Source organism: Zootoca vivipara, chromosome 12, assembly GCF_965207765.1.
Source record: "Zootoca vivipara chromosome 12, rZooViv2.hap1.1, whole genome shotgun sequence".
NCBI classification, from domain to species: Eukaryota; Metazoa; Chordata; class Lepidosauria; order Squamata; family Lacertidae; genus Zootoca; species Zootoca vivipara.
Genome location: NC_142595.1, coordinates 39875791 through 39895128, shown reverse-complemented (window position 1 = coordinate 39895128; position 19338 = coordinate 39875791). Strand labels below are relative to the sequence as shown.

Here is a 19338-nt window from a genome sequence, read left to right as displayed (position 1 = left end):
CCTTGCGCCCAAGGTTTTGTAGCAGAAGCATAGAGAGAAAATCTGGTCTGAGAAGTTTAAGTCTCCCGCCGGCTTCTTTCTTTCTCTCCCCACCCTCCACCCCACTGCCCTCCCAATTATTTTAAGGTTTCTTTCTACTTGTGGTAAGCTCTGACGTATATTGCTTTTTGCCTCTCTTGCCACTTCCTGCCTCAGCCTCTTACTGAAGACTGTGGTGGGGGCGGGGGGCTAAACTGTGATGTGGACTGTGTGCTCTTTTTGACATTTGTGGCTGAATATTTGGTACAGCGATTTCAAAGAAGATGCAACATGCTTTTCCAGTTGAGATGTAAGGTGCTTTCTCGTCAGTCTAATCACTTTTATAACAAAAAAATATTGTGTGTGAGAGAGACAGAGAGAGGTTCGCTAAATGGCCAAAGGCCTGGAAACAATGCCTTATGAGGAAAGGCTTAGGGAGCTGGGTATGTTTAACCTGGAGAAGAGAAGGTTAAGGGGTGATATAATAGCCATGTTCAAATATATAAAAGGATGTCATATAGAGGAGGGAGAAAGGTTGTTTTCTGCTGCTCCAGAGAAGCGGACACGGAGAAATGGATTCAAACTACAAGAAAGAAGATTCCACCTAAACATTAGGAAGAACTTCCTGACAGTAAGAGCTGTTCGGCAGTGGAATTTGCTACCAAGGAGTGTGGGGGAGTCTCCTTCTTTGGAGGTCTTTAACCAGAGGCTTGATAGGCATATGTCAAGAATGCTTTGATGGTGTTTCCTGCTTGGCAGGGGGTTGGACTGGATGACCCTTGTGGTCTCTTTCAACTCTATGATTCTATGATATAAACTACCGTAGCCCAGAGACTTATCCTTGTCCCGGAGCAGTTCAAATTGCCATCATTTTGCAGAACATATTCCGCGCTTGCCAATCACTGCTGGTTCTAACTCTAAATAGGTCTGACTGGTGATAACTCTCTAGTTTTAAAGTGATCGTTTGGGTTGTGTGAAATGTGCTAATTGAAGATCTGGCCTCTTTCCAAAGAGCTTTAATGCAGTGCCATTCACTAACGACCCCAAAGAAACCCATACCAACCTTTTCAATCCTTGCATTTCCTGTCCTATATCTATATGTCCCATCTATTTGCAGGGGGTGCTGGGGACTAGCAAATGGTCAGAAGCGTCCATCATTATGAATATCTCACATTTCAGGGGTATACGTGACACCCTCTCACAAAATTGGCTCCGGCTTGGCTGACCTTGTGAGGTATTCTTGTTAATTATCTTAACTCAAGAGTAGGCCCATTGAAGTTAACATGACTTCATCTTGGGCTCGTTCATTTGAGTGGGTCTTCTCTGAGCAGGACTAGCCACGGCTACAACTCTAAGGCTGGAATTTGGTAATTTGAATGTTAGCAAGTGAGAAGAAAGACGGATTGTGTTTTAGGGATAAGTAGCACATGCAGAAACAACAACAACTAAGAATAATAAATTTATTGTTTGTACCCTGTCCATCTGACTGGGTTGCTTCCAGCATATACTAAAACATTGAACATTAAAAAACTGGGGTCCTCCATGCTTGAGGGAGAAATCCACTGGGCCCACCGTCTCAAGGAGCCTTTGCTTGACGGTGTCCACTTAGTCATTCCATTGCAACAAGTCACCTACATAGTTCGGCTTCTGAGGGACATAATCCAAGCAGTAGGGACCTCCCAGAAAGGGGCCACACTCCAAGTGGTATTGGAACTCCAGGCTCCCATGATTAAGATAACAGATTTTCTTTTGCAGCTTCCCAGCTTGCAGGGATTCGTCGCACGACCCCAGCAGGTCGTCATCCCATCTGTTGTCTTCGTCCCAGACCTGTACCCGCACCTTGCTGGTCTCCCCCAAGACTTGGATGTCCCCCACATCCAAGTGGACCTTCCATTCTGGGTTGTCGTTGTTCCATATGGTGGGAGTGCGCATCTCCCTGCCGTTGTAGAACACCTTGACGAAGGCGTCGGTCCGTGTCCAGTAATCTCCCCACAAGTTCCTGGCGCGCACAATCGTCACCGTCAGCTTGCCCAGGCCTCGCGCCCGCGAGCAGCACATGTCATTGGTGGCGCTGTCACTGGCGCACACGCATGAGCAGGCGTCCCGGGTGCTGCGCCGCGACCCCGGTGGGCAGGCCTGGGAGCAGTTCCTCCACATCGCCCGCTCTCTCACGTACTCACTCAGCGCCTGCCGCAAACCCTCTCTCTTGGGGTCCCCCTTGGTCACCAAGGTGTGGATGGGCATCAGGGAGTAGGAGACCAGGCCGGGGAAGGATTTGAGGCTTTCCAACCAGTCCTTGAAGGGCTCCGTGCTCTGCCCATCGCAGAAGAGCACGTCCGCCTGGCTGTTCCCGCCCACAATCTCCGTCTGCCGCTCGCTGTACGTCTGGTGGAAAGAGCCCTTGAAATTCCCCTTCTTCCTCAGCTCCTCACACTTCTGGAAGGTGGCGTCCATCTTGACTTTGCCGAGGCTGGCAGCGGCCTCCAGGCTGAGGCAATCCTTGACCTCGTCCGTGGTCGCCCCGTCCAGTGCTGCCTCGCACACCCGCACAGCCGTCACGTCCCTCACACGGCCCCCCAAGTGAATCTGGTGTATGAAATGGGTCCCGTAGGTTTGGATCAGCTGGCGATATTCCAGCCGGGAGTCAGGCCGGTACTTTTTTGGAAGGGTCTTCACAGCGTATTTGAAATGGCTGCTCTGCGGCAAGTAATGGCCAACACGGAAGCTGCAGGGGAAAGGAGGAGGTTATTCAGGGAGCTCCCAGGCAGTCGGCACTGATGGGTTGCAGGCCAGCAAAATTTGGGTGGGGATAGTAAGGTTGATCTGGAATTCTTGCGGAACAAAACCATTCCCCCCTCTCCCCGCTCACAGATTGGGCAAATAGGAGTGTGGGGTAGCAATTGCTTAAATGTGGCTTCTTGATTTGATTGGCCTGCTTCCAGGGCCTGCAGCTGACCCCTCCCACCCATAAGGCAAGGTGAGGAGAGCGCCTTAGGCGACAGGATCCACAGGGGCAGCAGATCCGGCTTCTAAGGAATGCATCACTCATGGTTGCGGCAGCCATGGTTGCAAAGCGCTCCTTGGAGGCTGGATCTGCTGCCTCTTCCAAATGCTACTTCTACGGGGGTCTCTCGGTGAACAGGAGGCGCTGCTGGTCTCTTCCCACCCCAGGGAGGAAATAGTGGGCACTGCCCTTTGAGATCTCCCTGAGCTCTGCACATGGGCATAGCCGGGTGGGGGGCGGGGAGGGGCAGCTGCCCCCCCAATCAATAAAAATACATAGCAAACTGAGGTTCACCCCCTAACAAAATTCCTGGCTATGCCCATGGCTCTGCACCCGGCTGGCTTGATTCAGAACAGCTGCCCCTTTCCCCTCTGCAAAGACCTTTGATTCCCACTTCCAGGACCTTTTTTTCAGCTCACGGGAGCTCATCTCCTGCACCATTTCCATTCCAAGAGAACAATGGAGAAGTTCATGGTGAGCTCCGGCATCTCTTTTTCTAGAAAGACAGCCCTGTCCACTTCCACCATTGGGTAAAGTTGATTTGATTCCCTCCCTGGTTCCCAATGTAGATCTTCACTCACCCCAAATGAAGGGGAGCCGTTTTGTGGTTTGCCTCGGGTGCCGAAACGTCTCGGGCCGGCGCTGCCTCCCAGATCTACATTTCCCGGCGCCCTTAACAAATCAGCACGAAAAGCCAGCCAGGGCCCTTTCTCCCTGCCTGCCCCCCAAGCCGTTCCTCTACGCTGCCTTTCCCCATTCCCTGCCTTCATCACCTGTAGTAGGAGCAGGAGACCTCATGGCTGGCAAAACTGTACTTGTCCTGAGAGCTCTTCTCCCGGCTGAATTCGGCCATCTTGGAGCGGGATCCTGCCAGGGCCACCTGGGCCTGGGCTTGGGGCTTCACCTCCACCTCCAGCCCTGCCTTCCAGTCATTCTTCACGTCAGATCCTTCTGCCTGGACCAGAGAGATGCCAGACTCCTGCAAGGAGGCATGCACGCTCCTTTGGCACGAGGCTTTGGCTTCCCAGTCGATGGCAGCCACCGGGAGCCTCTGAAGCGGCTTCCCCTCCAGCAGGGGGTTCCGGCACAGGGTGCAGCTCCCGTCCGGCCTCTGCCACTGGTTCATATCCAGGACCTTTGCCCCTTTCTTCTCCAGAGTGGTGATGTCGATGCCCTCGCCGGCCAAGCTGTGCCCAGGGACGAAGTCCTTGTGTTCCTGGCATTCATCCTCCGTGGCCTTGTGGCATTGCGGGGAGACGCCGAGGAAGAGGAGGAAGAGGAAGAGGAGAGGCACGGAGGATGCAGGGCTCGCTTTCAGCATGGCCGGCCCTCCGGGAAGACAGCCTGCAATGAGAAAGGAACTGATAACTCGGATCGTCCTGGGATGCGGTACATGCTTGAAGTTAGTCCGTTGCAATGTGGGAAGGAGTGATTCTGAGGAAGAACTTTGAGGCACCGGCTGCAAATTCACTACCAGGCTAAGTTCAGGGATTTAGTGTACAAAAACCCTATACAACAGGGAACCACCAGTATACCTGATTTCACCCATAATATACCCAACACAGTCACTGCACTCTGCAGGTGCCGTCTCATCAGGAGGTCTGCTCTGTGTGCTCTCAGAATCAGACACTTCATGTGGCAGCCTTGCCCTTTGGAACTCCTCGCTACTGCCTATCAGGCAGGGGCCGCCTCTATGGTCTTGTCAGTGCCTATTAAACAGCTTCATTTCCCAACTTTCAAGTGCAGAAACTTTCATCCTGTTTCTGCATTCCGTCTGCATCTGTATTAAACTTTCTCGCATGTGTCCTTATTGTGTTTCATGATGATGTATATGAGAAGTGGTTTGTGTGAAGTTGGAGCCAGTGTGGTGTGCTGGACAAAGAGCAAAAAACCCAGGTTTGAATCCCCACTCAGCCACAAAGCTTGACCTTGGGGAGGTCTTAATCTCTCTGCCTAGTCTACCTCACAGGGTTGTAACCTAGGGAGAGGGAGAACCATACAAATGTAATAAAACAGGCACGTCCAACAGGTAGATCGTGATCTACTGGTAGATCACTGGACGTCTGTGGTAGATCACTGGCTCCCCCAAAGAAGCTCAACAACTTTGGCTCCCCTAAAAAAAGCCCAACATTTTCACCCCCCCCAAATGTGGCTTTCCTCCCTAAAAAAAGCTCAGCAACCTTGACCTGAACCCGCCAAAAGGGGGTAGATCACTGCCAATTTTTAACTCTGTGAGTAGATTGCAGTCTCTTGGGAGTTGGCCACCTCTGTAATAAAATAACTAAACAATAGGTGATTAACCTGTGGCCCTTGAGGTGTTGTTGGACTCCACATCCCATCAGTCCTGGCTATTTTTCTGGAAACAGAGGTGCCGCAACTCACCATAAACGTCTTCCTTGTTCTCTTAGAATGGCAATGGCACCCACCTGAGAGATGCTGGAACTGAGTTCCAGTGGGTTCCTGTTGAAAAAAGCCCTGTGTGTACACACACACACCCCTACCTACCTACCTACCTACCTACCTACCTACCTACCTACCTACCTACCTACATAGCTCTGTAGAGTAATTGGGGCAATACCCCTTTTGTGCAGCTCAGCAACTTCACAGCCCTCTAACCTTCCTTTCAAAACCTCTTGGCTAAAGTGTTTTAGGTTTTCTTTGGGGGCTGGGGATGGGCAGAGTCCCTAAAGTTCTTAAATGCAATAAAGGCTTAGGACCCAGACTTTGCTGGATTTGGCAAAAAGTGCCACAATCCAGGCCAGGCCAGTTTTTCTGTGATGGGAGACCCCTGTCAGAGGAGCTGTCCCAGTCATTAACTTGAGATAAGGCAGGAAGAGCAGGCATTGAGAGCAGGCACCCCCAAACTTGGCCCTCCAGATGTTTTGGCCTACAACTCCCATGATCCCTAGCTAACGGGACCAGCAGTCAGGGAAGATGGGAATTGTAGTCCAAAACATCTGGAGGGCCAAAGTTTGGGGATGCCTGATTGAGAGGAACGGAACGGTGTGATGCCACAAGAAGGTTTTGGGCCCTTTGGCAGGAGGCATGGAATAGCTGGGAACAAAGGCGAGAACAATTTTGGCAGGAGATGCCTCGGACTCTTGCACTGCACTGCTGTGGGGAACAAGACCCTCTTGAGATGACCATGCTGTAAGATCTGGACCCTCTCCATGAGGACTGAAGGTGTAAATAGGTGAATAAATTATGGTATATTTCTTAAAACTACAACAGCCTCTGCTACATATTGATTCTCAAAGGAACACAGACCCTGGGGAGCACCCCTCCCCAGAATATTGCCACAGCTCGGCAGAAACTGGAGGTGGCTTCCAACTTTTGCAAGAAAAGTTTCTTAACTTGATTGCTGAAATGTGTACCTTTGCCAGACTCGAGGACTGAGAATCTTCTTGTGTCTAGATCAGGGGTCAGCAAACTTTTTCAGCAGGGGGCCGGTCCACTGTCCCTCAGACCTTGCGGGGGGCCGGACTATATTTTGGAAAGAAAAAAAAAGAACTAATTCCTATGCCCCACAAATAAAACAGAGATGCATTTTAAATAAAAGCACACATTCTACTCATGTAAAAACCCCAGGGCCCCACAAATAACCCAGAGATGTATTTGAAATAAAAGGTCATGTAAAAACATGCTGATTCCCAGACCGTCCATGGGCCGGATTGAGAAAGCGACTGGGCTGGATCCGGCCCCCGGGCCTTGAGAAAGCGACTGGGCTGGATCCGGCCCCCGGGCCTTAGTTTGCCTACCCATGGTCTAGATGCTACAAGCTACTTGGAGTTTAGGATTGGAGCTGTAAGTGGGCATCACACTCATACGAGATTTAGGAGAGGCTTGGAGAGAATGCGGGCTGCCTTTACACTCTGAGTAAACCACAAAGGTGCATGTTGAAGAAGCCATTGCTTGAGTGCCTCCCAGGTTCCCTCCAATCTGGGATTGCAAGAGTAAAGGCGGGGGGGGGGGGTAGCAGTAACTACTGGAAAGTAGGGCTGTTGTGTTGCAGTGGAGCAATGAAGGGGACGTGAGAGGTTTTTCTTGGGCAAAACCCACACCCCTTGTCACACTCCCATACCCCCCCCCCCCGTTTCTCCAATGAAAATAGGGACGTCCCATTCCATAATGACAATTCTACTATTTATACCCCACACATCTTACTGGGTTGCCCCAACCACTCTGGGCAGCTTCCAACATATGTAAAAAACATAATAAAACATTTAAATAAACTTCCCTATACAGGATTGCCTCCAGACGGCTCGGGGGCCAGATAACTCCATACCCTCCAAAAACATTACAATGAGAATAGGGACACCCCACCATACCCTCCAACATTTCTCCAATGAAAATAGGGACATCCTAAGGAAAAGCGGGACATTCTAGGATCAAATCAGAAACCGAAACGGTTTCTCTAAATCAGGGACATCCCTGGAAAATAGGGACACTTGGGAGGGTCTGCACTCCCAGGTCACGCAAAGAAAGTCAACAAATAATGTAGGCTACTGATCCAACTTCCTTTCTTCTAATATCCACCCACAAATACCTACCTTCAGAAGGAGAAGGAAAGCCAGCGTGTCGGCTGGTGGGTCCGCGTGTTGCTCGACTACGGCTGGTGTCTGTGTGTGCATATATTTGTCTCCCAGAGACAGGATGTCACAGTTCAGAAAGGGGAAAAAGAAACTTAACCTCAGATGTGACAAGAGTCATCGATCACCAGGCAGCTGAGAAAAGGAGAGCAGGTGGGATTCTGAGGTTGACACACTCATCACAAGCCGTTGTGTGTGGGTTGCTAAAGGGAACATTGCATGTTAGGGGAGAAGGACATCAACATTTACAGCGCTGCTAATTTATTTATTCTTATTTGTTGCATTGTTTTTGTCTCATCTTCCCTTTAAGCATCATCTCGCCCTCCCCTATATATATATATATATATATATATATATATATATATATATATCTTTTCTATATATAATTCTTTATTTTTCTCTTTTTAGTTACCTTTTTATCTTATTCTTTTTATCCATGTTCTTCATTTACCTGTTTCTTCATAACTGAAGTTTGCTCTGTTGGTCATCAATTTGTTGAAGTTTACTTTTATTTATTTATAACATGTTATATGATTTTCCATTTTATATGATTTCTTGATTTATAACTGCTTATAATTTATAATAGGTTTCTTACTCTTTCTTTCTCCTTCCTCTGTTGGTGTTGATATAATTTGTAATGATTTGAAATGCAAATAAAATCTATTAAAAAAAGAAGAAGAAAGAAATAGGCTAGGCTGAGAGAGAACACGAATAGTTCAAAGACACCTCATGCCCAAGTGGGGATTTTAAACTGTGGTCTCTCGAGTCCTGTTCTGATAAACACTAGCCACAGAAAACTACAAAATTACCAAAATGCAGGGTGTTTGAGAGAGAGAACAAAATGGTTCTGTCTTGGGCCCAGTCTTCTTCAACATCTTTATCAATGACTTGGATGATGGGCTTGAGGGCATCCTGAGCAAGTTTGAAGATGACACCAAATTGGGAGGGGTGGCTAATACCCCAGAGGACAGGATCACACTTCAAAATGACCTTAACAGATTAGACAACTGGGCCAAAGCAAACAAGATGAATTTTAACAGGGAGAAATGTAAAGTACTACACTTGGGGGGGGGATGAAAGGCACAAATACAGGATGGGTGACACCTAGCTTGAGAGCAGTACATGTGAAAAGGATCTAGGAGTCTTGGTAGACCACAAACTTGACATGAGTCAACAGTGTGATGCAGCAGCTAAAAAAGCCAATGCAGGAGTATAAGAGTATAGCATCTAGTTCAAGGGAAGTAATAGTACCACTGTATTCTGCTCTGGTCAGACCTCACCTGGAGTACTGTGTCCAGTTCTGGGCACCACAGTTCAAGGAGGATACTGAACAGCTGGAACGTGTCCGGAGGAGGGCAACCAAAATGGTCAAAGGCCTGGAAATGATGCCTTATGAGGAACAGCTTAGGGAGCTGGGTATGTTTAGCCTGGAGAAGAGAAGGTTAAGGGGTGATATGATAGCCATGTTCGAATATATAAAAGAATGTCATATAGAGGAGGGAGAGAGGTTGTTTTCTGCTTCTTCAGAGAAGCGGACACAAAGCAATGGATTCAAACTACAAGAAAGAAGATTCCACCTAAACATTAGGAAGAACTTCCTGACAGTAAGAGCTGTTCGGCAGTGGAATTTGCTGCCAAGGAGTGTGGCGGAGTCTCCATCTCTGGAGGTCTTTAAGCGGAGGCTTGACAGCCATCTGTCAGGAATGCTTTGATGGTGTTTCCTGCTTGGCAGGGGGTTGGACTGGATGGCCCTTGTGGTTTCCTCTAACTCTATGATTCTATGACTTTCAAAAATGACTGTCTGCTCACCTTGAGGCTCTTTCTAGTCACCATAGGTGAACAGCTATTTTCAAGGCTGAATTGAACATTTCTGGGTGTATTTCCCTGACCATAGGACAGAGGGAGGGAAGGAGAGAAGGGATGTAGCCCACAGTTAACAGTTTCTGCTTTGCATGCAAATGTTCCCAGGTTCAAGTTTTTAATGTTTAATGTTATATTATGTTTCTTTATGTATTGGAAGCAGCCCAGAGTGGCTGAGGAAACCCAGCCAGATATGTGGGGTATAGTAGTAGTAGTTGTTGTAGTAGTTTTGCTCAAGAGGCACACTGAGGGGGAGAACCCAAATCTCAATTGGGGCCATCCAAGCCTCTTGTTCTGGCCTCTAATTCTCTTTTTGGACCACCACCACCTTGGCCCTGTGGGGCTGTATAAATAAACTAACCTATGACAGAAGGTGGGAGGGGTATGTTTATTGCTCACCTTTATCCCAGGCCCCACCCAGCACTGCGACATAGCCCTCAGGAGGTTGCCCAGAAGGGAATGTGGCCCTTGGGATGCAAATGTTTCCTAGCTAATGGAGAACATTATATTTGATCTGACTGCAGCAGCAAACACCAGCTTTTTATATTATCCTTTTAGCTGGAATTGCTGGGAATTAAGCTCGACAGGGAAGCTGCCTCTTACTGGTCCACTTAGCTCAGTATTGTCAACATGGAAGGTCTTTGAGGATGCCCAAGGTTGAATCTTGGAGCTTCTATCTGCAAAGACTGAGCTCTGCTGAAGCAAAAGACAACCTTGCCAGGTCGTTCTGCAGGAGAGAGAAATGTTCTGATGTTGTTGGACTACAACTCCCATCATCCTTCACCCTGCACCACGCAGGTGGGGACTGAAGGTATCCAATGGCAGCTGGAGGGCTGCACCCTGCACCATCCTCCTGAGTGCAGAGCAGGAGCAGCCGGGGTCCTCCAATGTCCCACTGGCCCCAATGAGCATGGCCAATGATCTGGGGTGATGGGAGTTGTAGTCCACAGCATCTGGAAGGGGCTACATTGGCTATCTCTGGCCCAAAGAGCTGGGGTTTTGGAACAGAGGTTGGTGCCCTGGAACTCCTAAATCTCACCTGTCTTTCTACAGGCAAAGGCTGCACACCTTTAATATCTGCTAAGTGAACATTCAACAGACGGAGCTGCTCCTACTGCAGAGAAGTATTGCTAGGGGAAACGGAGAGGTTTAAGGCATGCAGTTCTGTCGCAGATTCAGTGGGGAGCTGCTGCCTGTCAAAGCAGAGACTGGTCAGACTGGCAGAGCATGTGCTTGGCGTGCAGAAGGCCCCAGGTTCAATCCCTGGCAGCTCCAGGATGCGCTAGGAGAAACATCTTCATCCAAAATCCCCCAAATCTGCTGCCAGTTAGTGTAGACAGTACTGATCTAGATGTACCAATAGTCTGCCTCGGTCTAAGGCAGGATCCTGTGGTCCGACTCAAAGACACAGCAGCTTGGCCTGCTAAATTTCTGCCTGCCGTGCAGCTGAAAAGGCACAGGGCCTCTAGTGGAAACGAAGCACCCTAATCCCATCCTGGTCTGGGTTGGCCAAACATCATGAGTGAGAGGCCCCAACCACTGGCCCTGCCATGGGGAGACAATTGCTTTTGACACCTCCTGGCGCAGAAAAGATGTTCGCAAGCCATTTCATGACTTGACTGCAGGAACCCTTAATCACCAGCCACCCACAGGGAGAGGTGAAGCCCAGAAGACAACTGTCTTTGACTACAGGGTCAGGCCTTAATACGCTTTTGTGTTTTAATATTCTGTTGGAAGCTACCCGGAGCGGCCGGGGGAACCCAGTCAGATGGGAGGCATATAAATAATAAAATTATTATTCTTATTAACGCCACAATCGCCTGTGAGCAAGAGGCTGCATGACGTGTTCCACCAGCCAGAGCCACTAACTTCAGACAAGTTAGCACCCCCCTGACATACATGAAAAAGGTTGTCCCCCACACCCTGCTCTAGTCAGGGCCTAGCATCCGCCTCTCACACATTGCCTGCCCACTTCCTTCCCGCCGATGCACCGTGTGTGTACATTTTGTACAAGCTGTGTGTGTAATTGTTGCCGCATTTCTCCTCCAGCTCCCTTGCCTAAGGCCCCCTGTCCTTAAGGCCCCCCTGCCCTCGTGTGTTCTCTTCCTCGCCTCTCTCTGTGTTTAAACCCCAACCAAACTGACAAATTTCCCTTCTCCCAGGCAAGCCGCCCAGCAAACCGCTCGGTTCCATGAGCAGCTGAGCATTCTGAGCCGTCACAGCAGCCCAGCCAATCAGCAGCAGAGGCTTCGCAGTAACAAGGGCTAGTAACAAGGGCCACGCAATATGGATGGCCTAAGACTGCTGTGCTCCCTGGGAAGGTTTGTAGCAGCCGGCCGGAAAGGAGCAGGACGTCCGAATTCCATCCTCAGCTCTGGAAGAGGAGCTAGATTCAGTAGGTCAGGGAAGGGGAGTAAAAAGGCTTTGGGGTCCTGTTGCCCCATAACCACAACTTGCAACTCATATAGGATTGAGCACTTTCTCCACCCCCTTTTTTTTAAAAAAACCACAAGGCTTTTATTTTATCTGTTCAGACAGCATGACCCGGATTGAGTAGAGTTAATTGTCCTGGGAGTTGATAGGGCAGGGGGAAGTTCCTTGCTTTCCCCCCCAACTCCCCTAATTTAACTCCACACACACCCCAAAAAAACCCCACACGGTGTCAGTAAACCAATGGATTGCCACAGATGCGCACATAACCCGACAGCAGGATGGGTCTGCAGGGGGCAGAAGCACATGCACAGACGCAACAAATATGGACTTCTTTTGGTGTGTGTGAGGGGGTGTCCGTGTTTTAAAAGTTCATCCCCCACCAGGTAGGCAAATGTCTGATGCTGGGGGAAGGAGCAGGGCTAGCAAGGGAGACTAAAGCCACACCCACTTACAGGTGAAACTCGGAAAATTAGAATATTGTCGAAAAGTGCATTTATTTCAGTAATCCAACTTATTGGTTTATTAATTTTTCTTTTAATTTTTACAAATGCTTTCTTTTGGAAATTCCACAGTAATAAAACAAATGGTTACAATAATACAAAAATAAACATCGCTATTACATTTCATTAACTACATTCCATTTATAATTGACCCGCTTAACGACAGATAATTACAATTACAACAAATAAAGGCTTGACATATCTCGCTTTGCATGTCATGCATCTATCTCATATATTGGTTTCACCTTTTAAGTTGTGTTACTGAAATAAATGCACTTTTCGACGATATTCTAATTTTCCAAGTTTCACCTGTAAGAGGCATGGCTTACGAAGCGCCCATAGCCAAGCCTGCTTCTACAAGGAGAAGTGCTGGGGGAGCAAGAGCTGTACCCCTAAGGGGAGGCATGGAAGGAAGGAAGGAAGGAAGGAAGGAAGGAAGGAAGGAAGGAAGGAAGGAAGGAAGGACTATGGGGTTCATAAAAACATGCCACCATGGTGTGGGGAGGCCATGATACCAACAAGCCAAGCTGCCCAGTCACACGTCAGGAAAGAAGAGACTGCGCTTAGGAAGGTTCAGTGAGAGCCTCCGGAAGACAGTCCGAGGGAGAATCCTTGTCTGTCTCCATCCCGTCGTCATCGTGATGGGGGTGGATGTGGGCGGGGAGCAGCTGCTCGTAGGTCGTGATGGTGGCGGTCACCACGGTGTCGTCAGAGCTCTTGTTTTCGGGGGCCGCATGCGTCTTGAGGTGCTTGCGCAGGTCAGAGGCGCCCAGGAAGGCCTTGGGGCACTGGGGACAGGCGTGGGGGCGGACCCCGGAGTGGATGCGCTCGTGCTTGCGCAGCCCGGCCCGGTCCGAGAACCCCTTGCCACACTCGGGGCAGGGGAATGGGCGCAGGGAAGGGTGGAGCAGCCGCTCGTGGCGCCGCAGCTCCTGGGTGGAGCCAAAGGCCTCGCCACACTCCCCGCAAGCGGGCATCACCGTGGCGACCACAATGGCTGCTTGGTCTGTGGCGAGGAGGTCCTGGTTGGTGAGGGGGGCAGGCTTGTCGCCGCCCTCATTGCCGTGGGTGCGCTCATGCTTCCTGAGGCTGGACGAGACCACAAAGGCCTTCCCGCAGCGGCCGCACTTGAAGGGCCTCTCCCCGGAGTGGACGCGGTAGTGCTTGGTGAGGCTGGCGCGCTCGGCGAACCTCTTGCCGCACTCGCCGCACTGGTGGGGCCGCTGCCCCGAGTGCACCAGCAGGTGGCGCTTGAGGTCCCACGAGGCCACGAAGCTCTTGTCGCACTGGGGGCACTTGTGGGGCCTCTCGCCCGTGTGAATGCGCTGGTGCATGGCCAGGTCGGCCGGCTGGCGGAAGGCCTTGCCGCACTTGTCGCAGGCGTAGGGCTTGAGGCCCTGGTGCGCCCGCTGGTGCCGCCGGAAGCTGGAGGGGTCGCTGAACATGCGCCCGCACTGCGGACACAGGAAGGGCTTCTCCCCGGAGTGTGTGCGCTGGTGGCTCTGGAAGGAGGAGAGCTGCGTGAAGCCCTTGCCACACAGGCTGCAGCGGTAGGGCTTGTGGGCCGCATGGATGCGCTGGTGGCAGGCCAGCGACGACGAGCGCGAGAAGGCCTTGCCACAGTCCTGGCACAGGAAGGGCCGCTCGCCCGTGTGCGAGCGCTCGTGGTTCTTCAGGTCCTTGAGCTCGGCGTAGGTCTTGTGGCACGCCTGGCACTGGTAGGGGCGCAGCCCGGCGTGGGTCCGGCGGTGCTTGCGGAAGACCGAGGGGTCGGCGAAGCGCTTGCCGCACTCGCTGCACGAGTAGGGCTTCTCGCCCGTGTGGGAGCGCTGGTGGATCTTCAGCTTGGAGAGCGTGCCGTAGCCCTTGTGGCACTGCTGGCAGCGGAAGGGGAGGTCCCCCGTGTGGCGGGCCATGTGCACCCGCAGGCAGACCGGCTGCATGAAGGCCTTGCCGCACTCGTGGCACACAAAGGGCTTCTCGCCGCTGTGGCTGCGCCCGTGGTTCCGCAGCTCGGGCGCCGTCTTGTAGGCCTTGGCACACAGCTGGCACTGGAAGGGCCGCTCTGTCTGGTGGCTGAGCTGGTGCTTGCGGAGCTGCCCGCGGTCAGGGAACTCCTTCCTGCAGCTGGGGCAGGACAGCTTGCCGTCCAAGCCGGCGCCGGCCGCGTGGGACTTCAGGTGGCGCAGCACGCGGGGCGCGTTTGGAAAGGTCTTGCTGCACGTTAGGCACTTGTAGCGCCGGCCGGATTGGATATAGCCGGGCTCTTCCTCCTCGTCGTCTTCCAGCTTCACCTCCACCCCTGACTCCTCCTCCTCCACAGCTTCCGCCATTTTTGGAGAGGCCTCTGCCTGAAAGAAACAAGCAGAAGGAAGCTAAAAGTTGGAGGCATAAACGCTTCCGAATATTTGTTGGTTGGTTTGATTTGTACACCGCCCTTCCTCCACAGATCTCAGGGTGGTTGGCAACATAAGAATACAAGATGAAAACACAAGAAACGTTGTAAAAACAAGAACAAAAAAACACCACAAGTCAATAAACCGCCCTCCCCCAATCCCCTCTCACATTTAAAAACGGTACAGGATGTCAATTTGCCAAAGGCCTGCTTGAAGAGGAATGTTTTCGCCTGGCGCCTAAAGGCGTATAATGAAGGTGCCAGGCGAGCCTCCCTGGGGAGAGCATTCCCCAGACGGGGAGCCACTGCAGAAAAGGCCCGTTCTTTTATTGCCACCCTCCGGACCTCTCGAGGAGGAGGCACACGAAGAAGGGCCTAAGAGGATGACCACAGGATCAAGGCTGGTTCATATGGAGAGGCAGTCTCACCTCCTGATGTACGACCGCTGAATTCTGCACCAGCTGAAGTTCCCAAGCCGTCTTCAGAGGCAGTTGTATGTATAATGCATTGAAGAACCTCAAGGTTACCAGAGCATAGGCAAGAGTAGTTGGGTTGTCCCTGTCCGGGTAGGCCACCAGCCGAAGCTGAGGGAAGGCCACTGAGCCTCAAATGACAGCAAAGGATCCAGGATTACCCCCAAGCTGAATACCAGTGGCTGGAAACCACACGAGGGGAGAGTGTTCTTGTGCTCACATTCTGGTCCCAGGTTTCCCCCAGGACTAGATGGCTGGACTAGATGGGCCATTGGCCTGATCCTGCAGGACTCTTCTTCAACACTGTGCGCCTACAACCATGAAGAAGAGCCCAGCTGAATCATGGCTACCTAGTCCAGTCCTACCTAGTTTTCACGGTGGCCAACCAGGGACCTAAGAGCAACAGGAACTCTCCCCACTTGCATTCCCCAAGAAGCAACCCACGGCTGCCTGCAGAAAGAAAATCTCTTACCTAGCTTCATGAGGTCTAGCAGCCTGTTGGAGCTGGCTCCTCCATTAGCATCACCCACCATCACTCCTCCTCCGCAGCATCACCCACAGGCCCTAAGTGATGGGGTGGTGGGCCTAAGGCAAGCACCCCCAAATTTGGCCCTCCAGCTCTTTTGGGACTACAATCCCCATCATCCCTGACCACCGGTCCTGTTAGCTAGGGATGATGGGAGTTGTAGTCCCAAAACAGCTGGAGGGCCTAGTTTGGGGGTGCCTGGCCTAGAGTCATCCTTCCCTCTTCTAGTCACAAGGCTGCAACTGCTTGAAAGACAGATGCGGGACAAGCAGAGCCACAAGTTCTGGGTTGTAGAGAAGAAATATAGTGCAAGCAAACTGAGTCAGGGCTCATCAGCACTCACCCCTTAAAGAATCATTAGTATGGCCGGGGAGTTGATTGCCCAACCTCATGGGGTTAGATTTGCCAAAGAAGAGGGACTGCATGGAGGCAGGGGGAAATCCCGAGTGCTGCTGTAAATTAAAGATTTGTGGTCTAAGGCTAGAAGGGTAAAACTCACCAACCAAACAAAAATAAATTAAATGCATCCAGTAAAAACCAGACAATAATAAGCATGTGGGTGGAAGGTATTTATTCCATGGGGCTAAATGGTACAGCATTTTGGGGGGGAGGGGGGAATAATAACATATATTCTGTTTACTATATATGTAAGCTGTTTGTGTTGCGAGTGGGACCTATAGCTTCTGGTGTCACTGGGGCTTGCCTGGGCTCTGAGAAGCCACGGTTATCTTTGAACCTAGGAAGGGACAGAGTTTTGGAATGCAGAAATTCCCTTAGCGCAAGAGAGACTCTGCTCTGCAGGCAGTTTGCAAGGCGCATGCAACTAAACACCACCACCACCCCCCAAAAAAATTCTCTCTGCCTTATGCAGAATACTTGCAAAATGGCTATCTGGGGTACAGGGACCCATATTTGGCCCCCAGGAGGAAAGGAAAAGGACAGCTGGTAGGAACAAAGTTCAAAATCCAGACAGGAGAGTATGTTTGGGGTGGGGAAGCGGTGGAAATGATACGTTTCTCTGCTCAACAAAGACAGATTGTGGAGGAATTTTGCTTGCCTCCCCCGAGCCTGGATGGTGCTCCTCGCAAAATGGCTGGATTAAGATCTGGGGGTGGGGACGGGGAGAGGATAAAGGGACGAGAAAACAGCTAAAAATGCATCTTTATGGAAGATGGAAGAACAATCTCAGAGTAAATAAAAATAAAAATAATAAACATCATCTACAATTCTCTTTCCGGTGGAGTTTCTGGGATTTGCAAAGGCAATCAGAGATGTATACACAGGAAGAATTCTATTCCCTTTGTATGGGCTGAAGGCCTGGGATGTAAAATGGCTGTCTCTAAGACCCCAGCGAGGGAAAGGCAGCAAAGGTTTGCAAACCATGGAGAGGAGTTTGCAGAGGAGAGAGACTGGCTGGACAATAGAACATGCAAGAGAAAGTCTTTCCCCTCCCCAGGGCATAATCTGAGCTAAGGAACCCACTTCAAAGGTTGGTAGAAAGAGAGGAGTGCCTCTGAGCACATCTGGAATGCCCGTTTCACACTACAGGACCACAGCCAGCCTTCGTACATCTGGGAGCAGAAGTGAAGCTTTCCTAGGCAGAAGGTACAGGCTTCTCATCCAAGGAGTCAAGGCACCTCTCTTTTCAGGAAGAAGAAAAAAACTGCCACTCAATGCCTGAACCCCCAAAATAAAAGTTTGATGTGGAAGCGAAAGAAATGCATCATGTAAATTGATCTGAATCTAGGGAAGAGATCTAGGTGCTTCTTAGGTTGCAGATTTGAGGGAGGCTGGAGAGACAAACACTTTGAAGTTGCAGTGATCTATTTGGAACCCAATTTGAAGTGGAGACAATCTGATGCTGCACAAATCCAGAACCTCTCTATTTACCATAAATAATTCCTATTTCTGAGTCTCTCTTCCCTGGTTAAAAACTGTTTGCGGAAAGGGAAGGGGGAGAAGAGGAGACTGGGGTCTCTAGAAGATAAAGCTTCAAATTGGGGGGGGGCGCTATGGCTATATTTGCATGTACACAACTTTGCTTACATCCCCATCACCGCCTATGGAGGTCGTCATTGCCGTGGAATGTACTTGGGGATTGCAGCTTTTCCATATACTAATGTAAGCAGTGTGAGATTAAACGATATTTTGAAACACCCAAAAGGGTTTGTCCCTCCTTTTAACGTGAACTGCTCTCTTATGCTCGCATTGAAAATCGTCGGGCAAAAGGCTCTCTCCGTGTTCATCTGTAAAATGCGGGATGGAGCAGTTCTAGTTAAGAGAATAAATCCTTCGGACAGCTAGAGCTGTCCATCCATCTCCTTTTCTTTTTTCTTTTTTTAGCAAAATGTTCTCGCAGATGGACAGATCTGTTGCAGAAACTGCTCTCCTAAGAGACAGCCTTTGCAAAGGAATTCCCACCTCCTTGGCTTAATAGATTCCAGCAACAAAGGGGACGTCTGGACGTTTGCGCGTCTGCCGGGAGAACAATTGCTAGCAGATGTTTGCCGCTGGATGCTCCGGGGGCCGGGAGAGCAACCCAGAGACGCACAAAAGGTTTGCTCCGGCCGAAGAGCCTCCCTGCAAAATGGCTGTCTCTAGGACCGAGGGACCAACAAACAAAAAGAGGAGGAGGGAGGGGGAGAAACCCGCATCTCCTTTGCTTCCCCCCTCCGAACCCCCATACAAAGCAAAAGGCTCTCAGCCCCCCACCCCACCCCTCCAGGTCCCCTCTCAAGGTCCGCGATGCCCGGGCAGGTCCCGGCAGCGCCTGGCACCCGAGCCAAAGACGCATCTCCGGAGACTCCCCGGCAAAATGGCTGTCTTTAGGACCAGGGGAGGTGGCCGCCTGGGCGCAAGGAGGGGGAGCAGGGTCCAACGCGAGGCTTTGCACCAGGACCGATCTGCTTTTCAATTTTTAATTTTCTCATTTTTAAAAAAATGCATTAATAAACAGAGAGAAGGCATTAAGTCAAGGCTCAGGAAGGCTGCCCCAACCTGCATTTCTTGCTCTCTCCTTACCTGCTCTCTCCTTTGTCTATTGGCTTTCTCCTTCGTCTGCGGCTCCATCGGGAGGAGGAGGAGAAAGAGGAGGAGCGCTAGGACCCCGGAGGAAACGGAGGCAGAAAGGGGAGGACCGCGGGGGGGGCAGGAATTGCTACTTAGCCCAAGTCCCGTTGACTAGTCACTAGGCGGAGCATGGATTCAGCTACCATCTCTGCTTCAGCCTAAGGTTAAATGAAAAAAATGCATTTTGTATTCAAGGCGGAGGCCGTTTAACCAGCTTCGTTGGATTGCAAGGGACGGGGCGGGGTAGCAGCGCGGACAGGAAGTGTGGCATGGCCGAGGATGCAGCGGGGAAGGGGTTCGGAATTGCACGGGGGACGGAAGTGTGGCATCGGAAAGCGGGGCGAAGCTTCGCGACGGACAAGAAGTGTGGCGGGGAAGAGTTTGGCTGTTACACCGAGTGGTGTGTGGCATTTCCCGATACCTTTTGACCCCTCTGCTTTTATAAAAACAAAAACCCTGGTTCCAAATTTG

The 19338-nt window shown here is 50.8% G+C and overlaps 2 protein-coding genes across 3 annotated transcripts; both read right to left on the bottom strand.

Annotated features, from left to right (window-relative positions):
• Nucleotides 1-1464: 1464 nt before the first annotated feature.
• On the bottom strand, nt 1465-7888 carry PRF1 (perforin 1). Of its 2 annotated transcripts, XM_035135255.3 has the most exons (4): nt 7573-7888; nt 6397-6505; nt 3796-4366; nt 1465-2743 (listed from the first exon to the last, which is right to left on the bottom strand). In XM_035135255.3, the coding sequence occupies exons 3-4, from the start codon at nt 4341-4343 to the stop codon at nt 1624-1626; spliced, it is 1668 nt and encodes a 555-aa protein (XP_034991146.1). In that variant the 5' UTR covers nt 4344-4366; nt 6397-6505; nt 7573-7888; the 3' UTR covers nt 1465-1623. The 2 variants fall into 2 exon arrangements, with proteins under 2 accessions (XP_034991146.1, XP_088512220.1); XM_088656094.1 differs by lacking the exon at nt 6397-6505 and having other exon boundaries at nt 7573-7703.
• Nucleotides 7889-11962: 4074 nt separating this feature from the next.
• On the bottom strand, nt 11963-19005 carry ZNF668 (zinc finger protein 668). Its single transcript, XM_035135253.3, has 2 exons — nt 18820-19005; nt 11963-14755 (listed from the first exon to the last, which is right to left on the bottom strand). The coding sequence occupies exons 1-2, from the start codon at nt 18865-18867 to the stop codon at nt 12968-12970; spliced, it is 1836 nt and encodes a 611-aa protein (XP_034991144.2). The 5' UTR covers nt 18868-19005; the 3' UTR covers nt 11963-12967.
• Between the last annotated feature and the right edge of the window lie 333 nt (nt 19006-19338).

Bases quoted from the DNA above. Each gene is read 5' to 3' on its own strand.
- ZNF668 (XM_035135253.3), bottom strand. From the start codon at position 18,867: ATGGAGCCGCAGACGAAGGAGAAAGCCAATAGACAAAGGAGAGAGCAG. The intron at 14,756-18,819 runs GTAAGGAGAGAG...TGTTTCTTTCAG, and splicing joins ATAGACAAAGGAGAGAGCAG to GCAGAGGCCTCTCCAAAAAT.
- PRF1 (XM_035135255.3), bottom strand. From the start codon at position 4,343: ATGCTGAAAGCGAGCCCTGCATCCTCCGTGCCTCTCCTCTTCCTCTTC. The intron at 2,744-3,795 runs GTGATGAAGGCA...TTTCCCCTGCAG, and splicing joins GTCTCCTGCTCCTACTACAG to CTTCCGTGTTGGCCATTACT.